Source organism: Symphodus melops (assembly GCF_947650265.1).
Source record: "Symphodus melops genome assembly, chromosome: 23".
NCBI lineage: Eukaryota > Metazoa > Chordata > Actinopteri > Labriformes > Labridae > Symphodus > Symphodus melops.
In genome coordinates, this window is record NC_136713.1 from 3,180,802 (window position 1) to 3,197,204 (window position 16,403).

The 16,403-nt window shown below is 46.1% G+C and overlaps 2 protein-coding genes across 5 annotated transcripts in view; one reads left to right on the forward strand and one right to left on the reverse strand.

Moving 5' to 3' along the window:
* Positions 1-14,195, reverse strand: part of LOC306818859 (solute carrier family 28 member 3-like) — a 145,764-nt gene extending 131,569 nt beyond the window's left edge. The window contains exon 1 of the mRNA XM_079336589.1: positions 13,907-14,195. Coding sequence (XP_079192715.1) covers positions 13,907-14,029 — 123 coding nt within the window. The 5' untranslated portion in view covers positions 14,030-14,195. The remainder of the gene's footprint in view (positions 1-13,906) is intronic.
* LOC306818856 (BDNF/NT-3 growth factors receptor-like) overlaps positions 1-16,403 on the forward strand; it is a 151,517-nt gene that overhangs the window by 117,663 nt on the left and 17,451 nt on the right. The window lies entirely within an intron of this gene.

Here is a 16,403-nt window from a genome sequence, read left to right on the forward strand (position 1 = left end):
AAATGTGTTTTGGTTTGCTGAGGCTAATGTTAGCATTGCTAGCACGGCCAGCCATGGTTAACATCCATGTGCTTGTTCTAAATTTGGCTGTTCACCAGTTTAATCCGACACTGCCAACATACATTTTATATAAATTTCTGTTATAAAAACGCTGCCAAACTGTGCTTGTTCGACAAGATGCTATGTGTTTACTGAGCTTGTTTACATCTGGGAAGAGTTGAGAGAAGGCTCATTAGGCGGAGCTCCAGGCTCGTGGTTTGGTCTGGATAGCAGTTTGTGCATTACATTTGACCAACATTAAGGGCCAACACATAAGAATAATACTGTCAGTTTGACTTAACAGACTAGTTATTCTGGAGCATACAACGATGATGATGACGTATTTCATGAAGTCCATGTATCCAGCGAGCGTTTTTCCTGACCGTCAGTGACTTCTTTCGATTGTTTTCTGGCTGTCGGGACAAAAAGTGCAGCACCCAGCGTTGTTTTTTTTTTTATTTGGAGTGCTTCATCTTTTCTCCCATGTCTGTTTGGGATAATAAAAAAATAGATAAAAAAAAACAAAAAAACAATGTCAAATATAAACTCTGCAGTAATATAAGCAATTGAGCAGTGCCAGTCCTACAGCTGTGGTTATCAACAGACTGTTGTCATGGAGACAGGCAGCGCTTTTATTCTCAGTCCACAAACGCCTAATGCAAGCGCTCCCAAGCACACAGCCAGCGCTCGTCTTCCTGGAATAAAACACTACAGGGCCTTAGTCGACTACATGTGAAGCTGAACTTAACTGTGCGTGCAACGTACTGACTGTTATCGCCCATCAAACCTACCTAACCTGCATGTCAAACTGATGTTCTGCTCAGATCAATGTGGCTCTTCAAAGTCAGAGGCATTAAATAAGAAGTCATCCAGATGTTCAACATCTACACACCGCCTCTGAATCCCTGTTTTTTTTAATTCATGGAGGAGATTACCGCCAGTGATTTTTAGGTGATCTGCATGCTCACATTTTTAAAGGGCCGTATATGACATTGGGGTGTTCATTTATGCGGTGAGTGCACCCGTTTGTGACTGTGTGAGTGAATGCCTTCGATTCACCAGGCAGGATATGAAATTGAAGGTCACCATCAGGAAACCATCGGGATAAAGAGGAATTTAGAGGAAATGAGATCCGCCAGGAGAGAGATTAGAAGGTGTGTAGTTTAAATTCCGACAGAAAGAGGAAGTACTGGCTGAATGGCATCTACACGACAACAAAATCCAGAGGTATTTTACATTGTGCTGACAGGACGGGCAGACAAGAAAAGGTCACTGACAGAACTCCAATCAGAGTGAAATCAAACGGAACACCAATTCAGTTTATGTTGTTGCCGTAGTGACTGGCATACAGGGTAAAAAAGTGTGTGTTTTTCGAGTGAAAAAAAACAAACAAAAAGGCCAAATTTGCTGGTGAAGGCCAGACATTCACTTATGTAAGAAATAATCCAGCCTTTGCTCTCAGGTTGCAGTACTATTATTCTCCGCTTTTCATCCTCCACTGTAGATTTATTTATGTTTTATCACTTGTCCTTCTTCTTTCTCCCTGTATAAACTCGACTCTGAGTCTCTGCTCTCTCTGTTAAAATAAAAATAAAAATAAAAATAAAATAACAGTGTTTGACGTTTTTCACATGGCTTGAACTCTGAAACAGTCTTACTTTATAACTTCAGGATGGAACTGGATTAGTTTGACACGATGAACATGTTTGGGTTTTTTTTTGCATATAATATAGATAATGTATTATTATATTGTTATACTAAAAACATGTTGCTGAAGAGATTGATAAAATTTCATGTGCATGTAATACAACACATGGAGGACTTTTGTCATTTTTCATGCCCTCCCCTGATTTTGTCTCTTCTCAGCCAGCTCTTCAGGAAAGGCAAAACAGAAAGGAGAAAAGTTTCAGAGACCAGTTAAACATGCAAAAAATAAATAAGAAATAAATCTATGCATATTTCTAGATTTTCTCAATGAGGGACAATAAGTTAATCTTAAAGATTACTTTTTATCAGTCAGGTTTGTTTTTTAAGTCATAGCTGTGACATTGAGGATTTGCAAAGAAGCAAATAAAGGAAAACTAATGTGAGCAGCTTTCACTTCATATGCAGTGAATGTGTTGTAATGTGTCAGTCCCTCCGTGCTGTTGAGAGCAGAAACTCAAAGCCAGGCTGAATATTGACCCAATCAAAGACACAAAAAATATCCTCTGCAGGCATGTTGCTATGCCATTATGTTTCTATTTTACAATACGTGACATGAAAATGTGTCTGACACCCTGGGCACTCCTTTGAAAAAGTGTTTTCACATTGGTCTCTCCAGTTTTTTTTCTAAAATTGTAGAAACAGTAGGGTGCTAATGCTGCCTCTTTAGTGTATGATTGTGTTGAGGTTTTACTACATCTCTATTTTTCTCCTCCTCAAGTTTCTTATCATGTTGAAAACCTGTAAATGGGGTCGTTAATGTTGTGTCTCAGAATAAATTGAACCAAATGCACGAAATAGAGACAGAAGGAAACGGAATAACAATTTATTAGAACTACGAGTGACACGGTGATAATGTAACATGAAATATAAGTGACACTAATGTGGAACATGAAACTAATGTGACACTAATTATGTGTACATGTATATAACGTGACTCTAGGTGTGCAACAATAATATATGTGACTCGAGATGTACAATAACACACGTGAGGAAGCCAGATGGGGACGGGGAGGACTGGGAACACTGAGAAGGAGAAAAACACAAAGGGTCAAATATACGACAGGGAAAAATACAAGTTAAATCACAGAGTATTGAATTTCAAGAACACGGAGAGCTACTAACCACTGGGGATGAACAATAACGTTAGTTACGTACTGTAACTCCAGATTCTATGAGTATAGGCGCAGCCCTCTAAGGCTATCGCTATTGGGTTTATCCCTCGCGCGCATGCGCAGCACTGAAGAGTTGTAGTCCACGCCCACCCACGAGGTGGGCCCCTCCCACGGTCAACCTGCCGGTATATAACCGGAAGGGACCGTGTGTTCTGTTCCCCAATAAAGAGCTTTTCTTCAGCCGTTACGGAGTCAGTGGGGCCCACCGCTTAGAGGGCTGCGCCTATACTCATAGAATCTGGAGTTACAGTACGTAACTAACGTTCTATTTCGTATAGGCTTCGCCCTCTAAGGCTATCGCTATTGGGTTAGAGGCGAAGCAGGATGTAGTCAATGCCACACTGGGTCCGGAAGGTACCACAAGCACAACAACACCCCGAACAACCATTTTCCGCCTGACAGCATCAGGGGGAAAAATGGAACATCCCACTCTTACGCAGACAGAGTGCTGAGCACTGAGTGAGACATTGAGAAAACGGGAAGCATCCCGTAGATAAAAACGCACAAACGAGCACGGAGAGGACCACGAAGCTGCCGTGCAGATGTCGTCCACCGTCACGCCCCCGTGCAGGGCAGCCGAGGAAGCAACTCCCCTGGTGGAGTGCGCCTCAATGCCCACCGGAGGCTCAGCTCCTGAGGCGATATAAGCCTGTGTGATGGCGTCACACAGCCAGTGTGACAGCCGCTGTGTTGACAGGGGCTGTCCCACAGAATGTGCCCTGTAGTGTACAAACAGCTGCTGGAACAGCGTATGGCAGCTGTGCGCGCAACATAGCATGCCAGAGCGCGCACTGGGCACAGCAGGTGAGAGGTCGCCTGCTCCCCAGATGTGTGGGGAGGGGGAAAAAAACCCCTCCAGCGTGATCACTCGCGACTTGAACTCGCTAGTGATGACTTTTGGCATGAACGCCGGGTTTGGCCGTAATACAGCCGAACTACCGTCCTCCTGGATCCTGAGGCAGGACGGAGCCACAGAGAGAGCTGACAGCTCACTGACACGTTTTGCTGACGTCAGAGCTAAGAGCAAAACCGTTTTAGCCGACAGAAAACGTAGGGGAATCTGATCCAAAGGCTCAAACGGCGCCACAATCAGTGCGCGCAGCACCAGTGCCAATCCCATTGCGGGGCCAGGCTGCGCACCACCGGCCGAAGCCTCTGTACCCCTTTTAAACACCGCTTCACCAGCGGGTGGCCAACACCGAACGGTCACCAAAACCTTCGTGGTATGATGAAACTGCAGCCGTGTATGTTTTGATAGTGCTAAATGCCAGATTTCGGTCCACTAAGAACTGGAGGAAAGAAAGCACTTGAGGCAGAGGACACGCAGTAGCGGAGAGTTCTCTCTCTCCGCACCAGCGTTGAAACGCAGCCCACTTTGCGGCGTAAGATGCCGTTGTGGAGGCAGCCCGAGCGCCTTGAATAGTGCGCACCACATCCTGAGCCAGCCCCATACTTACCAGATGTGTCCGTTCAGCGGCCAAGCCCAGAGACGCTGGCCGATGATCGGGTGGCTCGTGAGCACGCCCCCTGCCTGCGAGAGGGCATCCCCCCTCCAAGGGATTTCCCAGGGCTCGCCTGACGTCATCTGACGTAACACGGGAACCACATCGCATGCTCGCGCAGCGGGGCGATCAGGATGGCGCACAGCTTCTCCTTCCTCACTCTGTCCAGGAAGCTCGAAATCAACGGGACAGGGGGAAATGCATAAATGAACGTCCTCGGCCATAGCCGGTGCGAAAAGGCGTCCACCCCGAGAGGAGGGTCGTCCTTTGCGCTCAGGGAGAACCAAAGGGGGCACTGTGCATTTTCGCGTGCTGCGAACATGTCCACCTCTGCTCTGCCGAACCTTTCCCATAACTGGGAAACCAGGTCTGCATGAAGGGTCCAAGATCCCGGACGAGGACCCTTCCTTGACATGATGTCCGCTCCCCGGTTTAGTTCGCCGGGGACATACAGAGCACGGAGAGAAAGTAACCGTGTGCTCGCCCAGACCAGCAGCTTTCTGGCTATGCCGAGAAGCTGGGCTGACGCCCTGTTGTCTGTGCTGATCAGCACATGATGATTTTTTTAGCAGAGGGATGCGTCTGTGAAAAAACTTTTTCTCTGTATTTTTCTTTTCTTTTGTGATGCGTGACGTAGCCCTTCCCAGGGCCAAGTCCAATACAATGGATAAAGGAACGCGGAGCAGACGTCTCCGCTGCAGCCGGGGATCGATGCGTTAACAAAGAAACACCGCTGCAGACGTCTCATGTGGGGCAGGCCCAGAGGAATAACGACATGGGCCGCCGCCATCATGCCCAGCAGTCGCATGACAGTGAGATCTGTCACCGTGCTGTGTGGCTTCACTCGGCTTAATAGTCCTCTCAGCGCCTCCAACCCTCTGCTGAGGGAGCCGCGCTGACATGTCGGCCGAGTCCAACATCACCCCCAGGTACATTATGGACCGGGATGGGATGGGGGAGCTTTTCGCCCAGTTCACTATGAACCCTAAGCTCGATAGATGAGACACGAGCGCCCTCATCTGGAGGGCTGCTTCCTCTCTGGAGCGAGCCAGTAACAACAGGTCGTCCAGATAAAATAACACTCTCATCCCTGCCCGGTGAAGCGGAGCCAGAGCTGCTTCTACACACTTGGAGAAAGTGCGCGGAGCCAGGGAATAACCGAACGGCAGACGGTTGTATTGGTACGATGTCCCCTCGAACGCGAAGCACAGGTACTGCCTGTGTTTCGGGAGGATGAAGACATGGATGTATGCGTCCTTTAGGTCTATTTCTATGTCGTAGCCCTTCCCAAGGGAATCCCCGCTGACGTCACGCAGGGACTCCCCCAGTGGGCCAATCCAATCCAGCGGATAAAGGAACGCGGAGCAGACGTTTTTCCGCTGCAGCCGGGGATCGATGCGTTAACAAAGAAACACCGCTGCAGACGTCTCATGTGGGGCAGGCCCAGAGGAATAACGACATGGGCCGCCGCCATCATGCCCAGCAGCCGCATGACAGTGAGAGCTGTCACCGTGCTGCATGGCTTCACTCGGCTTAATAATCCTCTCAGCGCCTCCATCCTCTGCTGGGAGAGCCGCGCTGACATGTCGGCCGAGTCCAACATCACCCCCAGGTACATTATGGACCGGGATGGGATGGAGGAGCTTTTCGCCCAGTTCACGATGAACCCCAAGCTCGACAGATGAGACACGAGCGCCCTCGTCTGGAGAGCTACTTCTTCTCTGGAGCGAGCCAGTAACAACAGGTCGTCCAGACAAGATAACACTCTCATCCCTGCCCGGTGAAGCGGAGCCAGAGCTGCTTCTATGCACTTGGAGAAAGTGCGTGGGGCCAGGAAATAACCGGACGCGAAGCGCAGGAGCTGCCTGTGTTTCGGGAGGATGGGGACATGGAAGTAGGCGTCCTTTAGGTCGATGGACGTGAACCAGTCGTCCTGGTGAACACACTCCATATGTTGATTGTCAACATATGAAAATGGTCTGACCACAATCGATTTATTAGAAAAAGACAGGTCGAGGATGGGCCTTATCCCGCCTGTCTTCTTCCGCACGAGAGAAGTAGCGGGGTAATAACCCCGGCTCTCCTCCTCTCGCTCCCCTCTGGAGATGGCACCCTTCGTCAAGAGCTCCTGCAGCTCTGACCGAAGAGCCAGGCGTCCCTCCCCGGATGGCATGATCGTCTCCACTACCCCATTGAATCGTGGAGGGGGAGACGCAAACTGCAGGGTGTAACCCCGTTGAAGCAGTCTGTCCAGCCAGCTGTCCAGGGAACATACGTGCCGCCACACGGAGTAATGCTCCGAGAGCGGGCGTACATGTAGAGGAGGCTCCGCCCCCTGTCCATCAGCCACGTCAGCGCCCCGACCACTGCATGAGGAGCGAGCTCCCGTGCAGCCCGCAGAGGCTCACACACAGGATGGAGACGGGAGAGAAAAGTCCACACGACGCGCCGAGCCAGCGCTCGTGGGCTCATGATGGCCCCCCCCCCCCACCTGTCCGCCGGAGAACTCACTGAGTGAGGAACACTCCGGTGAAAAGAGGACTGAGGAGATAGCAGGTGTCTCGCGGCCGACGTCGCAGTTGGCTCATACAGCCCCGCTGGGTTTCCTTAGCACAAAAAAACGAGCTGGCTGTACGCTCATTGTGGGACTGGACCGCCAGTCTCGACATGGAATGAGCCAACAGGGACAATTTTATTAGCCGCAGCAGAGGCCTGGTAGGCACACTGGTGCGACCTGTCCGTCAGGCGCTCTGTTAACAGATCCCGGCTCGAAGGAGGGACAGGACGCCGTCCCGAACCCCCGGCCCGGACCCCGAAACGGCCGTCAGGTTAGCCTCCAAAGGCGGCACCGGAGGGAACCCACGGTCCGCCACCCCCCCCACTTTTGTGATGGAAGTGTAGGTGGAGACCGGAGCCCTCAAGAGCCTCGGATCCGCCGCTGCCCCCTCCTGATAGGGGATCAAAACCGGGAACCGCGGCCACACCGGGTCTCGCCGGACCGGCCGGAGAAGCGGAAAATCCCCCGCCATCTCATCGATCGGCTCCACCTCACGTGCCACCGGCACAGTGAGGCCCCGTCGGGCTGCAGCCGTTCTAATGATTCCCGGCAGCTCCTGAAGCAGACCCCCCACCACCGGCGGGGGCCGAGAGCGGCTCCCAGCCCCCACCACCGGCGGGGGCCGAGAGCCGCCCGCAGCCTGATTCCCAGGGAAGCCTGGGCAATCTAACTCGGCTCTCTGAACGATCCGAGCGGCTCCCGGTCCCCACCGACGGCGGGGGCCGGGAGCCGCTCGCAGCCCGATTCCCAGGGAAGCCTGGGCAATCTGACTCGGCGACGGTGTCAGGTGCATCCTCCAGCCCTAGCGACAGGGAGAGGGGAGGGATGGGAACCCTGACACTGACCCACGGATGGAGTACGGTGAATCCGCAGACTCCTCTCCATGGTCCAACATGTCCATCTCCCGTTCCGTTGTGCATTCCCCCACCTGCCACACCGGCTCTGCAGCTACAGCGAAGGCTTCCGCTCTCCGCTGCAGGTCATCACGGGGAAGGCGTAGGCAGCTGCTACCCATTGCCCGTGAAGTTAAAGCCAGGCTGGCATGCTCTGGCCCAAGGCAGGCCTCACAGAGACGGTGGGAATCAGCCGGCATGATGTACCCGGTCTGACACTCTGGACACACACGGATGGAAGAGGTAGACATGGTTAATTTATGTTTCTCTTACAGGTGCTTGTTGCATACTTACTCGCTGAAGAAAAGAGGGAACAGAACACATGGTCCCTTCCGGTTATATACCGGCAGGTTGACCGTGGGAGGGGCCCACATCGTGGGTGGGCGTGGACTACAACTCTTCAGTGCTGCGCATGCGCGCGAGGGATAAACCCAATAGCGATAGCCTTAGAGGGCGAAGCCTATACGAAATAGAATCTGGCGCTGGCCTCCTGGAAGGAGCCAGCTGATTAGGATGAGCCACACCTGTGGAGCTCACCTGCAAACACTGATTGAGTAATTATGGGAACACAGAGGGAGTGACAGACAGGGAAACAAACAGACACACGTGGGGAGAGACAAACAGACCAAAACATGACAGTTAACACCTTTAATGAAGAGTCCCCTTCACTATGTAATATGTACATAAGATAAAATCAATTTTTGATCATATATAATCATAATATAATGTTTTTATTTCCCATAATGATGCTTGTGCAACACAAATAATAATTATGGCTCATAATGCTTGACGTGGCATTTAATAGTTTTTTTTCATGTCATTGCAATAATGTTTGGGACAATAAAGACCTACGTTACTCTAGAATAGGAGTTAATACAATAAGTTCATGATTATCAGCTGAATACAGACATTTACATTGATGTAAAAAATATACATATTTTTTATTTAGAAACGACTGAAAGTTATGATGATTGAAACAATCAAGGACTTCTTGTTCCAGCAATTAGGATGCTAACAGCTAGCATCGTTGTTGTTTATTTTTGGGATTTTCTTAGGCCTTCTTTGGAGGGAGAACAGTGAATAGAGTTTGAAACCAGCTCGGAGGCTTTCGTACATAAGCTGAGCACACTAACCACTAGGCTACCGTGCTTTGGTATTAGAAGAGAGAATTTCATTTGTCACGCTCAAACACACTCACACAATCACACATTCACACACTCACACAGAAAGCTGTAGCACTCGCTGTAGGGAGGAACAGGGTTATGTGGCCTGGAAGGCAAAATTATACCAACAATCACAATGAGCCATTCATGTATGCACAATCACACCTACGAGAAACACATCTTGGATGTCTGTGGGGACATTATGAAGTCTTATTAATGGAGCTGATCAGAAATGATGCAGCTGGATGCTAACTGTTGCATGTCCATTAGAATGCATTATCACAGTCTTGCAAATGTCTTGACCTGCAACCATGTTTGTTTTTCTATTACGCTATAATGCTGCCTAATTATATATTATTAAGCCCTCCATTATGTTAAAAAATCGTGCATCTGATTTCTTTTATTTGAGATAGGAAGTGGTTTAGTAAGTCTTCTTGAAAACTACTAACAAGAAGGATTTAAGAAACTTGGGGGTTTATCACTTCTGCTTGCTGGCTGTTGAAAAATGAAGAAATCGTTCATTCTCTGTTTGCACAAAACTTTATAGTCATTTGTAGTTTCTGTTTCCTCCTATATATTTTACATCTTTTTGTTATAGGTTTGCAGTTGTGTAATTGGCTTTTGTCAACAGGTGTCGCTCTGCAGTATCGATATTTATTTGCAGTCCTTTTATCTCCCTCCCTCTTCATTTTCAAGCCTTCTGATTTCAAGCTACTCAATTCAATCTGTTTCTGAAGAAAAAGGAGATGCCTCTCACTCTGGCTTCTAATTTGAGGAGCCTAAATACAACGGTGTGTAGAGGGGGGGAGGGGGAAAATTACATGGCAGCATGACATAGGATGGACACGGAGAAATAGCTCTCTCTCTCTCTCTCTCTCTCCTCTGATCTTTTTTTCATGCGTTCACATCTATCTGTGTTTTCTAATCCATTCCTCTAAGTGCCTCTCTCTTCATCCAACCAAACTCCAGTTCCTATCAATCTATTTCCAGCCTTCCTCAGTCCATCTCCATGTGCTTCCTTCATCCCAGCGGCCTTCTCTCTCCTTGTCTTCCTTTGTGTGCTCTTTGGAGTGCTGGTGGAGGACAACTTCATCTCCATCATTCAGTTTCTCTCTCATCCTCTCCATCCACCTCTCCATAGGTTGGAGTGTTGCTACATGACAATCTAATATCCACCCGCATCATCAGCCTCATAATACTCAAGCTCTTCTCTTTCTTTCTTTTTCTCCATCAGTCCACCTTTCTCCAGGCACCTTTTTTCCAGGCAAACTAAACTACTCGAAACTAAATTTGCACCACACTAAGATGTGACTATTTCAAAGTACGACTACACCTGTCTGAATACTGTGTGGAGCTGCAGAATACACTGGTCAACTAAAAAGAGAAAAAGAATCTTTTATATAGACAGTAGGGCTGCAGACATTCCTACAATTTATCTACTAATTACTTTGGAAACCTTGCGCCCATATGTCATGTAATTTTCGATATGTAGCTTTGGCACATAATGACGTTCCCTTGGATGAAAGCATTGCCCGTAGTATTTTTAATTTGGCCCAAATAGAGCGACGTAGCGCGACATAGCCCGCCATTTTTACCCCAACTCCCCATTTCTATTTCCCTCTCTGTGGCTCATCCTGACGGACGGGGAACAAGGAAGGTGGGGTTCTACAACACACTGACACTGGCTTTTCTCACTCAGCACAGCTTGTTGACACGTTGCAGAGAGTGGAGATAACAATTTATTACTAACATCCACATCCGTGAATCAAATGTTGTTCAGCGTGCGCTGCGTGACACGACGTATTGCTCGCGGGCTGTTAGAAGGGGCGTGGCCTCATTCAGGAAAAGGGCACTTTTGTTTTTAATAAAATACACCCTGACTGACTACTTTTGTAAAACCGTGAAAGAAACATTAACATCCTCATGTGATTTCCACAACATTTTAACCACTTATCTATTTACAACCAAATGACATCAGCGAATGGCAATGAAGCATTTGAACGTTGCTAACATTTTTAATATTCAAATATAATTCAATTTTGAATTTCCTTCCTGCAGCCCTAATAAACAGGCACATAATTTAAAACTGACAACATTCATTTATATTTTTTTATATTGATTTATTCATTTAAAGTGAACATCCTCGTTTTTTTAAAACAACAACAAAAAAAGATGTTTATGGCATTTCTGTTAACCAAACAGCTGATTTTTGTCCAACATCACAGCACAATCAATCAGAACATTTGTCATTGTGTTTATACAGTAAACACAGTCAAGTCAAGACAGGATTTAAAAATCATCATGAAAAGCACATTTCTACATTTACTTGATTTCAAAAAGAAAGGTCCAAGAACAGAAACCTTAACGCCTCCTTTATATTGAGATTTTATGCCCCATGCTAGGGATGGGTGATATAGAAAAATATCTAATCTGGATATGTTTCGGCTGAATGGGGACACGGGTTATATAGCTTAATACAGAAATCAACTACCCATTTGTGAAATATTGAATTTGAATCAAAAAGCCTCCCTACAAAAGAATGGAAAACAAAACAAACCAGTTTCTTGCATAAAAAAATGACAAGCAGCTGTGTATTTTGTTTTTCAGGTGGTATTTGAGTTTCACTTTTAGACTGAGAGAAGCAGAGCAAGAGAAATGGGCAAACGGGGCTGCATGGAAGAAATGTGTAACGTTATTATATCGCAACATATATTGAATTATACAATATCTCACTCTCAGTCATATCTCGTTTGAAAATACATTTTGATATTTTTTAAAACTCAAAATGTTGTCCAACCCTAATCTAGTTTTAGCTTTAGTCTCTACACAGAGAAACAATCAAATCAAGCTGAAAATTCCCAAAGTCCTGCTTCTTGCTCTTCCTACCATCCTTGACTTTCCATGTTATCAAATTGACTTGTATCACGATCACAGTGACTTCGAAATCTTACAAAAGAATCAACCTTGATTTTATTACATACATGTAGATATCATACATATAAAGTGTGATCAGAAGTTGTAGGTTGTATATTACAATAAAAAAAGGTGTATATTTTGGTGAATCTGTAATCACTTCTTTGTCCACTGCCTCACCCCAAAAGAGATGTAGACTCCTAAGATGGTACCGGCGATGCTGGAAAACCCTCCTGTCATCACGGCATGGATCTGCGAGAGAGTTAACCTACGGATCAGGAGTGGTGACTCTGTCTGAAACAACAGAGCAGGATGTGAGCTTGGCTGATTTGTGAGTGAATGAATGAAGTTACTGATTCATATCATTTCCTCAGTGATTCAAAATAAATAAATGTTGATGATTTCTGTTACAGTTGGGAATCCCAGGGTAATTTACAATATGATACCAGAAACACAGACCACAACTTTTGTGCTCATAGTCGACAAGCCTGATCAGGAAAAATGCTTCATGTAAAAAAAATTTTTATTCTTCATGCTGATCCGGACAGATATTGAATTCAGACGAGAGCAATAGTTTATGCCAAAGCGTTGTTCGGCTCAGTGTCCATTGTTTTGGGTTTTTGAAGTCACCTTGTGCGTGTTGGTTTTCTTAGAGAAGAGAGAGAAGAGACTCAGGTTCAAATTGAACAAACCAGAAGGTTTAATAAAGCAAGGAATTACAACGCAGATACCGAGGGTGTTGTCCCAGCTGGGGGTCGACCTCACTGACTTTCAGGTCAGCTCCTAAAACCAGAGAATAAACAACAAATGTGTAAAGTCACAGGATTGTATAATTACAGTAAGGTGCCTCCTCTAACATGTTTGTTTGCTGTGTCAGCAGAAGTTTTGGCAGAGGTGGGTGATGTTTGAGTGTTAGTTGTGGGAGTGTTAGTTGTGGGTGGCAGTAGCTCAGTCTGTAGGGACTTGGGTTGGGAACCGGAGGGTCGCCGGTTCAAGTCCCGGCACGGACCAAGTCCGGAAACTGGTCTGGTAACTGGAGAGGAGCCATGTACCCTCTGCCTTACCTTTGGAAGCAGCCAGGGCATGAAGCCGATGTGGTATAGGATGGAGATGACCGAGCTCATAAATACCAATATTGGCATCACCTGAAAGAGTCCAATTTAATGATCATAATAAGTATTCAGAGGTGTGTGTGTGTGTGTGTGTGTGTGTGTGTGTGTGTGTGTGTGTGTGTGTGTGTGTGTGTGTGTGTGTGTGTGTGTGTGTGTGTGTGTGTGTGTGTGTGTGTGTGTGTGTGTGTGTGTGTGTGTGTGTGTGTCATACCAGACCAAGAAATGGTCTGTATAACTGGCACCAAACACAAACTTAGACCCGACATCAGTGAACAACATAAAACCTTTGAAAAAGAATTCAAGGTAAATTTTTATCTTTTAAATATTTTAAACCTTTTATGTTAAATTGAGATTCAGGACAATTATTTGTGAATGTGCCATTGACTGTGTATAAATATAGACGAAGCCTCTCCACTTCACCCTGTTGTACAAAGTGAAGCCTGAACCTTACGAATAGCACATTGGCTCCCTCAGGTCATTCCAGTTCACAGCAGAACAGACTTTTGGGTCGGTTCAAAACAGAGACTCTATGACGGGACACGATGACGGTCTATGGAAAGTTTAAGAACTTTTGTGTTAGTGTTTGTGGCGGGGTTCTCTTATTAAACACCCCCAAAAAAGTTTGGGGTACAGACGAAGTCGCAGACTGTGATTGCTGGATTTTTTTTTCACCGGCCTCCACGAGTGCACAATATTTCCAAAAAAGAAATGTGAAAAATCCCAAACAAAAAAAATAGAAAAAAAATATTCACAAGAAATATTTACAAAACAAAACTCCAACATGAGTATTGAGTGAGCAAACAAACGTTTCCTCCTCAAGCTGTTACCTCCTCTGTAACTTGACTCACCCGTGCATCCAACGCCCTGAATGGTGAGTGCGCTGAAAGTTGATATAAATGTATGACACCCTTGGTCGCGCTATGGAACGGGAAGGAGGAAGATGATGTGTTTAATTGCGCGATAAGGAGCATTGGCAGAGGGGAAAGTTTGGTGTGTGTGTGTGTGTGTGTCAGTGTACGTGTCAGCGTGTGTGTTGGTGTGTGTGCGCCTGCACTCAGTGATGGAGCCGCTCCGTCACAGTGTTCGATATATTGTCTCTCACTGTTCCTCCTCTGCTCTTCTAGTTTGAAGCACACCGCGCTGCAGGAGCCTCACATGTCAACAGAGCTGTCAAACACGCCATTTTACACCGTTTTTATAGCATCAAAAAACTCAACTCTTTAGAAAAGTGAAAGAAGAAATGTTAAAAATCGATGATGATTTGAAAGTTGGACCCTTGTACCATCTGTTAACATGGTGGAGGCGGGCCTATACTGCAGCTTTGAGCTACATCTCTTTTGGGAAGCTGTCATATCATCCATATGTTTATACAGTCAGTAGTAAGAGCTTTAATAAAACAGATAATATAGCAACAAAAACATATGTAGGCTTAATAATGGTAGAATAGGGAAAACACTGACAGGACACAAATGAAAGAAAAGGAGAAATGACAATTAAAAAAGCTGAACGACTAATGTTAAGTACTTTACATAAATAAATAAAATAAATGAATTACAAATTAGGAAGACAAAGGGCTTGCTGTACTGTAGACGAGGACAAAAATCAAGAAAAAAACACAAAGACACACACACACACACCTACACACACACACACAGTAAATGAGGAAATAACACAATGAAAAAGGAGGAGAATGGGCACATTAACCGGGGTCATAAACAAGGTTACAAGCTAAGGACACGGTTGGATGGAAAGAAACAAAAAAAAAAAAGGAAATGAATCAAGAAAACAAGGTCAAGATGAAATGAGGCAAAAGAAAAAGGGTAAAGCAAAAAGAAAATGATTAAAAGTAAAGAGAACTAAGGTTTCATGACCAACAAAAACATACATTATAAAAGGAGCTGAAACAACCACAAGAAGGAAACATAAAAATCATTTGTGCTGGTGTTTGTGTGAGTCTACCTCTACGAGATTTCCGAGCCACCGCAGTGCCTCCAAACCTGATGTGGTCCTGAGGATGAACAGACCGAACACAAAGAAGAGTCTGCCAAGACCACTGTAACAAACATGTACAGCATTCAAACCTACACACCTCTTATCAAAAAGTTACTCATCAGGTGTGTGTGTGTGTGTGTGTGTGTGTGTGTGTGTGTGTGTGTGTGTGTGTGTGTGTGTGTGTGTGTGTGTGTGTTACCCTAAATGGGTGTTTGGAAAACAACAGCATTAGGAAGATTAAGAGCAGCAAACCAAAGAAGGATACAAGGTGCCTGGTCCCCTGCTGGGCTGTGTCCAGTGCTAACCAGAACACCACGGCCACCAGCAGCAACGCACACATTATCCTGGAGGGAGGGAGGGAGGGGGGGAAAGAGAGAGAGAAAGAGAGAGAGAGAGAGAGAGAGAGAGAGAGAGAGAGAGAGAGAGAGAGAGAGAGAGAGAGAGAGAGAGGAGACGACAGGACACGACAGGACACGAGGGGCAGGTAGGTCTGGACTGGGAGCTGACGAGGAGCGAACAAGAGGAGGGTAAGTACAAGCAAGTCACGAGGAACATCAAAATACAAGGGAGCCTGATTTAGAGGTTTGATACCACGGAGGGTTGACAATAATCTGGCACCGGCTGCATGTGGAGAGCCGGTTTAAGAGGAGGAGTTGATGAGTCGTGGGATGAGTGACACCTGGTTGTGCAGCTGAAACAAATGGTAATCAAGGGGGGAGGGGAGCACACAGGAGGAGAAGACAGACAGGGAAACCAAACAACAAAAGTGCACACACTAACAAAAACCCAAATAATAACACTGCTTCTGCCTCAATTTTTAACTTATCTGCTCGGGTATCTGCCACTGAAGTATTCCAGAACTGGTCTCATTACCTTCCTTTTTTTTGCAGCAGTCCGTCTTCCATTTTGCCATTACCTGCTCTTGTTTCTTTTATTCTGCTCGGTTTGAATTCAGTGCTCGTGCTGATTCCACTAATGATCAATTTCCCCCATCAGAGGAGGCAGAGAAACCTCCAACGTGTGTGAGCTGTCTCACACATCATGAGCATTAGTTACAGCTACGTGTGGTGAAGAAAAAAAAAAAACAGACCAAAAGTGTGACTCTTTCTTTGAAAGACAAACATGTTCATTACTGTTCGCTTTTGTTGTGTTTAATGTCTAGATTATAAAAAGTGACTTTTTTTACAATTGTAAATGAAGGCCTAATTTTGCAGGCTAATTTTGATTTAACCATGAATTTGATTTTCTATCAAGAGGTGCGAGAGTAAGTCGGTTAAAAAGCGATTGATTCCCATTGGTGAAAAGGTTGTTTAAAACTTGCTCAAACGCAATGGCATTTTTGAAGTCTGTTGG